General features: G+C 45.5%; 1 protein-coding gene across 1 annotated transcript in view; it reads left to right on the forward strand.

The window, feature by feature from the left end:
- Nucleotides 1–11,753, forward strand: part of LOC311123103 (WD repeat-containing protein 88-like) — a gene marked incomplete at its 5' end in the record, with an annotated part of 28,102 nt that extends 16,349 nt beyond the window's left edge. The window contains 8 exons of the mRNA XM_084197377.1: nucleotides 350–413; nucleotides 2,205–2,343; nucleotides 3,812–3,941; nucleotides 8,952–9,136; nucleotides 9,479–9,561; nucleotides 9,681–9,749; nucleotides 11,366–11,464; nucleotides 11,596–11,753. Of these exons, the coding sequence (XP_084053503.1) occupies nucleotides 350–413; nucleotides 2,205–2,343; nucleotides 3,812–3,941; nucleotides 8,952–9,136; nucleotides 9,479–9,561; nucleotides 9,681–9,749; nucleotides 11,366–11,464; nucleotides 11,596–11,730 (904 nt within the window). The 3' untranslated portion in view covers nucleotides 11,731–11,753. The remainder of the gene's footprint in view (nucleotides 1–349; nucleotides 414–2,204; nucleotides 2,344–3,811; nucleotides 3,942–8,951; nucleotides 9,137–9,478; nucleotides 9,562–9,680; nucleotides 9,750–11,365; nucleotides 11,465–11,595) is intronic.
- Between the last annotated feature and the right edge of the window lie 1,864 nt (nucleotides 11,754–13,617).

Here is a 13,617-nt window from a genome sequence, read left to right on the forward strand (position 1 = left end):
CTCTCTTTCTTCATTTGTTTCTTTCTTTCTCTCACCCCCCCTCTCGCTCACCCTCCCACTTATATCTCTCTCTTAACCCCCCTCTCTCTCACCCTACCTCTCTCTGCTTATTTCTCTCTCTCACCCCCGTCTCTCCCTCTCTCTCTCCCTCTCTCTCTCTCTCTCTCTCTCTCACCCCCTCCTCTCTCTCTCTCTCACCCCCTCCTCTCTATCTCTCTCACACCCTACCTCTATCTCTCTCCTTTCCTGTTATCGCTCTCTCACCCCCCCTCTCTCCCTCCCTCTCTCTCTCTCTCTCCCTCCCTCCCTCTATGTCTCCCCCCCCCATCTCTCTGTCTCTCTCCCTTAGGCTGATAACAGCATCCTGGGACCAGACCCTAAATGCATGGGACCTGGAGACTGGAAAGATCATTGTGAGTCAATCAGTCAAATAATGAATCTCATCCTTACACCATGTTGTTGTGACCTCTCTGTTACCTCTCTCTTGTCACCATGTTGTTGTGACCTCTCTGTTATCTCTCTCTCTTGTCACCATGTTGTTGTGACCTCTCTGTTATCTCTCTCTTGTCACCATGTTGTTGTGATCTCTCTGTTATCTCTCTCTTGTCACCATGTTGTTGTGATCTCTCTGTTACCTCTCTCTTGTCACCATGTTGTTGTGACCTCTCTGTTATCTCTCTCTTGTCACCATGTTATTGTGACCTCTCTGTTACCTCTCTCTCTTGTCACCATGTTGTTGTGACCTCTCTGTGACCTCTCTCTCTTGTGACCATGTTGTTGTGACCTCTCTGTTACCTCTCTCTTGTGACCATGTTGTTGTGACCTCTCTGTTACCTCTCTCTTGTCACCATGTTGTTGTGACCTCTCTGTTATCTCTCTCTTGTCACCATGTTATTGTGACCTCTCTGTTACCTCTCTCTTGTCACCATGTTGTTGTGAACTCTCTGTTATCTCTCTCTTGTCACCATGTTGTTGTGACCTCTCTGTTACCTCTCTCTGTTATCTCTCTCTCTTGTCACCATGTTGTTGTGACCTCTCTGTTACCTCTCTCTCTTGTCACCATGTTGTTGTGACCTCTCTGTTATCTCTCTCTCTTGTCACCATGTTGTTGTGACCTCTGTGTTACCTCTCTCTCTTGTGACCATGTTGTTGTGACCTCTCTGTTATCTCTCTCTCTTGTCACCATGTTGTTGTGACCTCTCTGTTACCTCTCTCTCTTGTCACCATGTTGTTGTGACCTCTCTGTTATCTCTCTCTCTTGTCACCATGTTGTTGTGACCTCTCTGTTACCTCTCTCTCTTATCACCATGTTGTTGTGACCTCTCTGTTATCTCTCTCTCTTGTCACCATGTTGTTGTGACCTCTCTGTTACCTCTCTCTCTTGTCACCATGTTGTTGTGACCTCTCTGTTATCTCTCTCTCTTGTCACCATGTTGTTGTGACCTCTCTGTTACCTCTCTCTCTTGTCACCATGTTGTTGTGACCTCTCTGTTATCTCTCTCTCTTGTCACCATGTTGTTGTGACCTCTGTGTTACCTCTCTCTCTTGTGACCATGTTGTTGTGACCTCTCTGTTATCTCTCTCTCTTGTCACCATGTTGTTGTGACCTCTCTGTTACCTCTCTCTTGTGACCATGTTGTTGTGACCTCTCTGTTACCTCTCTCTCTTATCACCATGTTGTTGTGACCTCTCTGTTATCTCTCTCTCTTGTCACCATGTTGTTGTGACCTCTCTGTTATCTCTCTCTCTTGTCACCATGTTGTTGTGACCTCTCTGTGACCTCTCTCTCTTGTCACCATGTTGTTGTGACCTCTCTGTTACCTCTCTCTCTTGTCACCATGTTGTTGTGACCTCTCTGTTATCTCTCTCTCTTGTCACCATGTTGTTGTGACCTCTCTGTTATCTCTCTCTCTTGTCACCATGTTGTTGTGACCTCTCTGTGACCTCTCTCTCTTGTCACCATGTTGTTGTGACCTCTCTGTTATCTCTCTCTCTTGTCACCATGTTGTTGTGACCTCTCTGTTATCTCTCTCTCTCTTTTTAACACTAATGAACATCTGAGACCATGGGGGATTTTCACACAAAAGGTCAAGGATGTTTCACAAATCATAACACATTTACTATACTTTCGAAGATGCCAAAAGACACAAGGAAGGCTAGCCTGTGTGTGTGTGTGTGTGTGTGTGTGTGCGTGTGTTACGTAGTGGACTGCAGTTCAGGGTGGTCTCCTGACCTCATGTAGCGTCTCAGGGGATGGGAAGTACGTCGTCTCCTCCTCTGATCTGGAGAATGCAATCTGCCTGACCTCAGCTGATACAGGGGAGAGGCTCTTCCACATCAAAGGTAAATCCTGAAGTCATTCAACAGTAGTTATTGATCTCTATATTGATTTTTGATTGAGCTATGCTAATGGTAAGTTAGGCTCATGCTATCATAAGCTATCGTATGTTAAAGGTAGAGTCAGCGATGCCAAAAGTAAACAGCCCTATCAAGCAGATTTCTGCAACAACTAAGAGTCTGAATCACGAGGCTGGACTTCTCTGCTGTTGTGGCCCTGCAGCTATCACGTTGTAGCAGCTATCACGTTGTAGCAGATATCACGTTGTAGCAGATATCACGTTGTAGCAGCTATCACGTTGTAGCAGCTATCACGTTGTAGCAGATATCACGTTGTAGCAGCTATCACGTTGTAGCAGATATCACGTTGTAGCAGCTATCACGTTGTAGCAGATATCACGTTGTAGCAGCTATCACGTTGTAGCAGCTATCACGTTGTAGCAGATATCACGTTGTAGCAGCTATCACGTTGTAGCAGATATCACGTTGTAGCAGCTATCACGTTGTAGTAGATATCACGTTGTAGCAGATATCACGTTGTAGCAGATATCACGTTGTAGCAGATATCACGTTGCAGCAAATATCACGTTGCGTCAGCTATCACGTTGTAGCAGATATCACGTTGCATCAGCTATCACGTTGTAGCAGATATCACGTTGCATCAGCTATCACGTTGTAGCAGATATCACGTTGTAGCAGATATCACGTTGCATCAGATATCACGTTGTAGCAGATATCACGTTGTAGCAGATATCACGTTGTAGCAGATATCACGTTGTAGCAGATATCACGTTGTAGCAGATATCACGTTGTAGCAGATATCACGTTGTAGCAGATATCACGTTGCATCAGATATCACGTTGTAGCAGATATCACGTTGCATCAGATATCACGTTGTAGCAGATATCACGTTGTAGCAGATATCACGTTGTAGCAGATATCACGTTGTAGCAGATATCACGTTGTAGCAGATATCACGTTGCATCAGATATCACGTTGTAGCAGATATCACGTTGCATCAGATATCACGTTGTAGCAGATATCACGTTGCAGCAGCTATCACGTTGCAGCAGATATCACGTTGTAGCAGCTATCACGTTGTAGCAGCTATCACGTTGTAGCAGATATCAAGTTGTAGCAGCTATCACGTTGTAGCAGATATCAAGTTGTAGCAGCTATCACGTTGCAGCAGATATCACGTTGCAGCAGCTATCACGTTGCAGCAGCTATCACGTTGTAGCAGATATCAAGTTGTAGCAGATATCACATTGTAGCAGATATCACGTTACATCAGCTATCACGTTGCAGCAGCTATCACGTTGTAGCAGATATCACGTTGTAGCAGCTATCACGTTGTAGCAGTGTGAAGAACACCCCTGAACATGCACTGATATGTTTTGTTTGTGCAACGTCTTGTATCGCTCTCACCTACAATATCCTGCTGCTCCTGGCAACGTCATATCACTTCCCTCAGATCACCACAAGTCTACGATCACGCGGTGCCGGTTTGACCCTCAGAGTCAGCACGTAGCCAGTGTCTCTGAAGACAGAACCATCAAACTGTGGGACCTGGTCTCCACCCAAACCACCCTCTCCATCAACAGGTGAAGATAACACTCATTACATTACACATTACACCCAGTCCCTGGGATGGTAGATAATACTCATTACATTACACACAGTCCCTGGGATGATAGATAATACTCATTACATTACACACAGTCCCTGGGATGGTAGATAATACTCATTACATTACACACAGTCCCTGGGATGGTAGATAATACTCATTACATTACACACAGTCCCTGGGATGGTAGATAATACTCATTACATTACACACAGTCCCTGGGATGATAGATAATACTCATTACATTACACACAGTCCCTGGGATGATAGATAATACTCATTACATTACACCCAGTCCCTGGGATGGTAGATAATACTCATTACATTACACACAGTCCCTGGGATGGTAGATAATACTCATTACATTACACACAGTCCCTGGGATGGTAGATAATACTCATTACATTACACACAGTCCCTGGGATGATAGATAATACTCATTACATTACACATTACACCCAGTCCCTGGGATGGTAGATAATACTCATTACATTACACACAGTCCCTGGGATGGTAGATAATACTCATTACATTACACACAGTCCCTGGGATGATAGATAATACTCATTACATTACACACAGTCCCTGGGATGGTAGATAATACTCATTACATTACACACAGTCCCTGGGATGGTAGATAATACTCATTACATTACACACAGTCCCTGGGATGGTAGATAATACTCATTACATTACACACAGTCCCTGGGATGGTAGATAATACTCATTACATTACACACAGTCCCTGGGATGATAGATAATACTCATTACATTACACACAGTCCCTGGGATGATAGATAATACTCATTACATTACACACAGTCCCTGGGATGGTAGATAATACTCATTACATTACACATTACACACAGTCCCTGGGATGATAGATAATACTCATTACATTACACACAGTCCCTGGGATGATAGATAATACTCATTACATTACACACAGTCCCTGGGATGGTAGATAATACTCATTACATTACACACAGTCCCTGGGATGGTAGATAATACTCATTATATTACACACAGTCCCTGGGATGGTAGATAATACTCATTACATTACACACAGTCCCTGGGATGGTAGATAATACTCATTACATTACACACAGTCCCTGGGATGGTAGATAATACTCATTACATTACACACAGTCCCTGGGATGGTAGATAATACTCATTACATTACACACAGTCCCTGGGATGGTAGATAATACTCATTACATTACACCCAGTCCCTGGGATGGTAGATAATACTCATTACATTACACACAGTCCCTGGGATGGTAGATAATACTCATTACATTACACACAGTCCCTGGGATGATAGATAATACTCATTACATTACACACAGTCCCTGGGATGGTAGATAATACTCATTACATTACACCCAGTCCCTGGGATGGTAGATAATACTCATTACATTACACACAGTCCCTGGGATGGTAGATAATACTCATTACATTACACACAGTCCCTGGGATGGTAGATAATACCCGTTACATTACACACAGTCCCTGGGATGATAGATAATACTCATTACATTACACACAGTCCCTGGGATGGTAGATAATACTCATTACATTATACACAGTCCCTGGGATGATAGATAATACTCATTACATTACACACAGTCCCTGGGATGGTAGATAATACTCATTACATTACACACAGTCCCTGGGATGGTAGATAATACTCATTACATTACACACAGTCCCTGGGATGGTAGATAATACTCATTACATTACACACAGTCCCTGGGATGGTAGATAATACTCATTACATTACACACAGTCCCTGGGATGGTAGATAATACTCATTACATTACACACAGTCCCTGGGATGGTAGATAATACTCATTACATTACACACAGTCCCTGGGATGATAGATAATACTCATTACATTACACACAGTCCCTGGGATGGTAGATAATACTCATTACATTACACACAGTCCCTGGGATGGTAGATAATACTCATTACATTACACACAGTCCCTGGGATGATAGATAATACTCATTACATTACACACAGTCCCTGGGATGGTAGATAATACTCATTACATAGACTGTATGTCAGTGTCCCTAGATAGACTGTATGTCAGTGGCCCTAGATAGACTGGATGTCAGTGGCCCTAGATAGACTGTATGCCAGTGTCCCTAGATAGACTGTATGTCAGTGGCCCTAGATAGACTGTATGTCAGTGGCCCTAGATAGACTGTATGTCAGTGGCCCTAGATAGACTGTATGTCAGTGGCCCTAGATAGACTGTATGCCAGTGTCCCTAGATAGACTGTATGTCAGTGGCCCTAGATAGACTGTATGTCAGTGGCCCTAGATAGACTGTATGTCAGTGGCCCTAGATAGACTGTATGTCAGTGGCCCTAGATAGACTGTATGCCAGTGTCCCTAGATAGACTGTATGTCAGTGGCCCTAGATAGACTGTATGTCAGTGGCCCTAGATAGACTGGATGTCAGTGGTCCTAGATAGACTGGATGTCAGTGGCCCTAGATAGACTGTATGTCAGAACTAAGACCCTGTGTATTGCCCAATCATCTGAGATGCCTGGGCTTTAACCCATCAAACCGTCCTCTTAACATACAGGATGAAATATTGCTATGTGTCATGATTAACCACAGGACTCTCATAATATTGCTATGTGTCATGATTAACCACAGGACTCTCATAATATTGCTATGTGTCATGATTAACCACAGGACTCTCATAATATTGCTATGTGTCATGATTAACCACAGGACTCTCATAATATTGCTATGTGTCATGATTAACCACAGGACTCTCATAATATTGCTATGTGTCATGATTAAACACAGGACTCTCATAATATTGCTATGTGTCATGATTAAACACAGGACTCTCATAATATCACACCACGCACTGCAGTACCGTGAACTAAAACATAACCTGCCATTATGTAAGAAAGATTGATGCAGTAATGTAGAGTGGTGGATATTTTAATGAACACACCAAGCAGTATCTGGTTCCCCATCGTCCCAGAGAGAGATCTGCATTCCATGGGCTACGTCTCAAATAGCACCCTACTACGGGCCCTGGTCAAAAGCAGTGCACTATATAGGACAGAGTGTGTCACATGGGACATACTACATTCCATTGATTCTCGTTCTCATTGATTCCTTTCATCACTTTCATGGGAGGGAGGGAGGGAGGGAGGGAGGGAGGGAGGGAGGGAGGGAGGGGGAGAGAGAGAGAGAGAGAGAGAGAGAGAGAGAGAGAGAGAGAGAGAGAGAGAGAGAGAGAGAGAGAGAGAGAGAGAGAGAGAGAGAGAGAGAGAGAGAGAGAGAGAGAGAGAGAGAGAGAGAGAGAGGGAGGGAGGGAGGGAGGGAGAGAGGGAGGGAGGGAGGGAGGGAGAGAGAGAGAGAGAGAGAGAGAGGGAAGGAGGGAGGGAGGGAGGGAGGGAGGGAGGGAGGGAGGGAGGGAGGGAGGGAGGGAGGGATCTGCATCAACAGCAATCTCTTGAATAATCCTCTGCAGTGTCATCAACAGCAGACTCCATTTCCTCAGTGAGAACAATGGAGCAAATTGTCAAATTGGATTTCTACCAAAATACTGTATGAAAGACCACGTATACACCCTGCACACCCTTATTTTATTTATTTATTTATTTATTTTACCTTTATTTAACTAGGCAAGTCAGTTAAGAACAAATTCTTATTTACAATGACGGCCTACACCGGCCAAACCCGGACGACGCTGGGTAGTGACGCCTCAAGCACTGAGATCCAGTGCCTTAGACCGCTTCGCCACTCGGGAGTCTCTGCTCTCAGCAGTAAGACCTAACTCTGTCCCTTGTCTGTCCCTTGTTGGCCTGTCAGGCTGGTTGATATGTTATTGATCTGCTATGACAGCAGTAAGACCTAACTCTGTCCCTTGTTGGCCTGTCAGGCTGGTTGATATGTTATTGATCTGCTATGACAGCAGTAAGACCTAACTCTGTCCCTTGTTGGCCTGTCAGGCTGGTTGATATGTTATTGATCTGCTATGACAGCAGTAAGACCTACCTCTGTCCCTTGTTGGCCTGTCAGGCTGGTTGATATGTTATTGATCTGCTATGACAGCAGTAAGACCTAACTCTGTCCCTTGTTGGCCTGTCAGGCTGGTTGATATGTTATTGATCTGCTATGACAGCAGTAAGACCTAACTCTGTCCCTTGTTGGCCTGTCAGGCTGGTTGATATGTTATTGATCTGCTATGACAGCAGTAAGACCTACCTCTGTCCCTTGTTGGCCTGTCAGGCTGGTTGATATGTTATTGATCTGCTATGACAGCAGTAAGACCTAACTCTGTCCCTTGTTGGCCTGTCAGGCTGGTTGATATGTTATTGATCTGCTATGACAGCAGTAAGACCTAACTCTGTCCCTTGTTGGCCTGTCAGGCTGGTTGATATGTTATTGATCTGCTATGACAGCAGTAAGACCTAACTCTGTCCCTTGTTGGCCTGTGAGGCTGGTTGATATGTTATTGATCTGCTATGACAGCAGTAAGACCTACCTATGTCCCTTGTTGGCCTGTCAGGCTGGTTGATATCCTTCACCATGGGTTGCTTTGCTAGTTATCTTATTACATGAGTTTTTAGACATCATGCTTTTTGTCATTGTTAGCCTAACATTTAGCCTATCATTTGAGCTTTTCATTAGCTTACAATGAACCTCGTCCACGGGCTATTGCACACAGTTCAAACCATTAGTATTAGTCAAGGTCACGTTGAGGCTGTTATACCAGTCAAGGTCACGTTGAGGCTGTTATACCAGTCAAGGTCACGTTGAGGCTGTTATACCAGTCAAGGTCACGTTGAGGCTGTTATACCAGTCAAGGTCACGTTGAGGCTGTTATACCAGTCAAGGTCACGTTGAGGCTGTTATACCAATCCTTTAGAGCTTGTGGAGGAACCAAATATTACAATATCCGTTATGACAATACACATTATTGTTCTATTCTGTCCCCTACACAGCACCCACACCAACGTCATCTCTAACTGCTGTTTCACTGCTAACGGCCGCTACTTGTGCACTGCATCATGGGACAAGACACTGCAGCTGTGGGACGTCCAGACGGGAACGTTCCGTTCCCACGGTGGCCTGACCCTTAGCAAGGGACACGACGGATCCGTCAGCTCCTGCACCTTCTCCGAGGACGGTAAGGTAGACGTATCAGTCTTCATGTTCTTCAGACGTTTATTTGTCCCAAAAAAAGAGGAATAAGGAACTTGTCGGCACTTCTTAATCTTAATGCCACTTAGCAGACGCTTTTTATCCAAAGCGACTTACAGTCATGCGTGCATACATTTTTGTGTATGGGTGGTCCTGGGGATCGAACCCACTACCCTGGCGTTACAAGCGCCGTGCTCTACCAGCTGAGCTACAGAGGACCACTGTCACTCATCAGACTTTACATAGACGTAGCACCGTCAACATGAAGAGTCCCCTGACCACTACTGCTCTGCTGACAGACTGAATATATTTCTCTGTTATTGTCCAGCGTCAGTCCTTGTATCGGGTGCATATGATAGAACAGTGGCTGTGTGGGACATGGACGCTCTCTGCAAGACCCTGGAGTTGAAGGTAGCTTCATGCTGTATTCTACTTTAGACACATTTTAAGGCAAACGGGGGTGTGTATGTGTCCTCGTGTGTGTGTGTGTTTCAAACTGGTGTGTCCTCGTGTGTGTTTGCTCACCCTAGGGACATGTGGATTGGGTGACAGATGTGGCAATCAGCGCTGACAAGAAATGGGTGGCCTCTGCTTCCAAGGTACACACACACACACCTCAATGTCATGTCCCTGTAGGCCACAGTACATATACACCTCAATGTCATGTCCCTGCAGGCTACAGTACATATACACCTCAATGTCATGTCCCTGTAGGCTACAGTACATATACACCTCAATGTCATGTCCCTGTAGGCTACAGTACATATACACCTCAATGTCATGTCCCTGTAGGCTACAGTACATATACACCTCAATGTCATGTCCCTGCAGGCTACAGTACATATACACCTCAATGTCATGTCCCTGTAGGCTACAGTACATATACACCTCAATGTCATGTCCCTGTAGGCTACAGTACATATACACCTCAATGTCATGTCCCTGTAGGCTACAGTACATATACACCTCAATGTCATGTCCCTGTAGGCCACAGTACATATACACCTCAATGTCATGTCCCTGTAGGCTACAGTACATATACACCTCAATGTCATGTCCCTGTAGGCTACAGTACATATACACCTCAATGTCATGTCCCTGTAGGCCACAGTACATATACACCTCAATGTCATGTCCCTGTAGGCCACAGTACATATACACCTCAATGTCATGTCCCTGTAGGCCACAGTTAATATTTGACAGAGGTACACCTCAGATTGCAGAAGGTTTCTGAAAGTGTATGGTGTTGTAAAAAGCAGCACACTGGTTGGTAAGCACACAGCTGGATGCCTGAGGAAACAAATGGTCACTGTGCTGTTAAATGATTCCTGAGGAAACAAACGAGTCACTGTGCTGTTAAATGATTCCTGAGGAAACTAACGAGTCACTGTGCTGTTAAATGATTCCTGAGGAAACTAACGAGTCACTGTGCTGTTAAATGATTCCTGAGGAAACAAACGGGTCACTGTGCTGTTAAATGATTCCTGAGGAAACAAACGAGTCACCGTGCTGTTAAATGATTCCTGAGGAAACAAACAAGTCACTGTGCTGTTAAATGATTCCTGAGGAAACAAACGAGTCACTGTGCTGTTAAATGATTCCTGAGGAAACAAACGAGTCACTGTGCTGTTAAATGATTCCTGGGGAAACAAACGGGTCACTGTGCTGTTAAATGATTCCTGAGGAAACTAACGAGTCACTGTGCTGTTAAATGATTCCTGAGGAAACTAACGAGTCACTGTGCTGTTAAATGATTCCTGAGGAAACAAACGGGTCACTGTGCTGTTAAATGATTCCTGAGGAAACAAACGAGTCACCGTGCTGTTAAATGATTCCTGAGGAAACAAACAAGTCACTGTGCTGTTAAATGATTCCTGAGGAAACAAACGAGTCACTGTGCTGTTAAACGATTCCTGAGGAAACAAACGAGTCACTGTGCTGTTAAACGATTCCTGAGGAAACAAACGAGTCACTGTGCTGTTAAATGATTCCTGAGGAAACAAAACGAGTCACTGTGCTGTCAAATGATTCCTGAGGAAACAAACGAGTCACTGTGCTGTTAAATGATTCCTGAGGAAACAAAACGAGTCACTGTGCTGTCAAATGATTCCTGAGGAAACAAAACGAGTCACTGTGCTGTTAAATGTCAATATGTCCCTTTTTTACCATCCCCATTTTGCATCACCATAAATATTGCTCTGTGTCTTTTTTGAAGGACACCACTGTCAGGCTGTGGAATATAGAAGACTCTGAAGAGATACCTTGCGTTATTGAGACCAGGAAGGCTCAGGGAATGGGCTATCGTATCCTCAAGGTTGGCACGTTGTTCATCATTATAGGTGGAGTGAAACCTGATCCTAGATCAGTCTCTGAGACACTGTGAATAAAGGCAGATTATTTCTTGTGCCACTGTTTTGGTGAACCTAATCCAGTCTTGTCTTTCAGTGTGAGGAGTGTGGAAAGGCTTTCTCCATTTGTCGACTGGAGAACTCCGACTTGGTCACAAAGTGTGTGTTCTGCCGGCTGAAGACAGCAACCAGATCCCATCTTCAGCCTCCTCCTCTGTTGTCTATGAATTGAATGTATTATTTTCTAGTCCTTGTACGTTACTGTAAATAACTAGGTCCTGTGTTTAGTGTGTACTGTATCGAGTTAAAGCTATACTTGTTCATTCATTTTGTCAGAAAATAACTAAAGTATCTATCTATTGTGAGTCTTTCTCCGTGGTACACACACACCTGGAGGCTATAGTGAACCCACACAGCTGGAGGCTAGGGAGGCTATAGTGAACCCACACAGCTGGAGTCTAGGGAGGCTATAGTGAACCCACACACAGCTGGAGGCTAGGGAGGCTATAGTGAACCCACACAGCTGGAGTCTAGGGAGGCTATAGTGAACCCACACACAGCTGGAGGCTAGGGAGGCTATAGTGAACCCACACAGCTGGAGGCTAGGGAGGCTATAGTGAACCCACACAGCTGGAGGCTATAGTGAACCCACACAGCTGGAGGCTAGGGAGGCTATAGTGAACCCACACACAGCTGGAGTCTAGGGAGGCTATAGTGAACCCACACAGCTGGAGTCTAGGGAGGCTATAGTGAACCCACACAGCTGGAGTCTAGGGAGGCTATAGTGAACCCACACACAGCTGGAGTCTAGAGAGGCTATAGTGAACCCACACAGCTGGAGTCTAGGGAGGCTATAGTGAACCCACACACCTGGAGGCTAGGGAGGCTATAGTGAACCCACACAGCTGGAGTCTAGGGAGGCTATAGTGAACCCACACACCTGGAGGCTAGGGAGGCTATAGTGAACCCACACAGCTGGAGTCTAGGGAGGCTATAGTGAACCCACACACCTGGAGGCTATAGTGAACCCACACAGCTGGAGTCTAGGGAGGCTATAGTGAACCCACACAGCTGGAGTCTAGGGAGGCTATAGTGAACCCACACAGCTGGAGTCTAGGGAGGCTATAGTGAACCCACACAGCTGGAGGCTGTAGTGAACCCACACACAGCTGGAGTCTAGGGAGGCTATAGTGAACCCACACACAGCTGGAGTCTAGGGAGGCTATAGTGAACCCACACAGCTGGAGGCTAGGGAGGCTATAGTGAACCCACACAGCTGGAGGCTATAGTGAACCCACACAGCTGGAGTCTAGGGAGGCTATAGTGAACCCACACAGCTGGAGTCTAGGGAGGCTATAGTGAACCCACACACCTGGAGTCTAGGGAGGCTATAGTGAACCCACACAGCTGGAGTCTAGGGAGGCTATAGTGAACCCACACACAGCTGGAGTCTAGGGAGGCTATAGTGAACCCACACACAGCTGGAGTCTAGGGAGGCTATAGTGAACCCACACACAGCTGGAGTCTAGGGAGGCTATAGTGAACCCACACAGCTGGAGTCTAGGGAGGCTATAGTGAACCCACACAGCTGGAGTCTAGGGAGGCTATAGTGAACCCACACACAGCTGGAGTCTAGGGAGGCTATAGTGAACCCACACAGCTGGAGTCTAGGGAGGCTATAGTGAACCCACACAGCTGGAGTCTAGGGAGGCTATAGTGAACCCACACAGCTGGAGTCTAGGGAGGCTATAGTGAACCCACACAGCTGGAGTCTAGGGAGGCTATAGTGAACCCACACACAGCTGGAGTCTAGGGAGGCTATAGTGAACCCACACACCTGGAGTCACCTGTCAAAAGGATGATCTGAATCAGTGTTCTGTCATGGCAGCAGAGCCATAGTAGTTGAGGAAAAATAATGTGTCAAAAAATGCAATATTTACCATTGACAACAAGTTCAATGCAGTCCTCAATGGAGGAGTCTGAACAGCAGCCACAGACCCAGGAGCTGGCAGAGCTGTATAAACTGGCCCAGCAGGTCCACTGGTAGAGACCTGCTTCAGATATAGAAGCTGGCCCAGCAGGTCCACTGGTAGAGACCTGCTTCAGATATAGAAGCTGG

The sequence above is a fragment of the Coregonus lavaretus genome (assembly GCF_964263955.1).
Source record: "Coregonus lavaretus genome assembly, contig: HAP1_SCAFFOLD_320, whole genome shotgun sequence".
NCBI lineage: Eukaryota > Metazoa > Chordata > Actinopteri > Salmoniformes > Salmonidae > Coregonus > Coregonus lavaretus.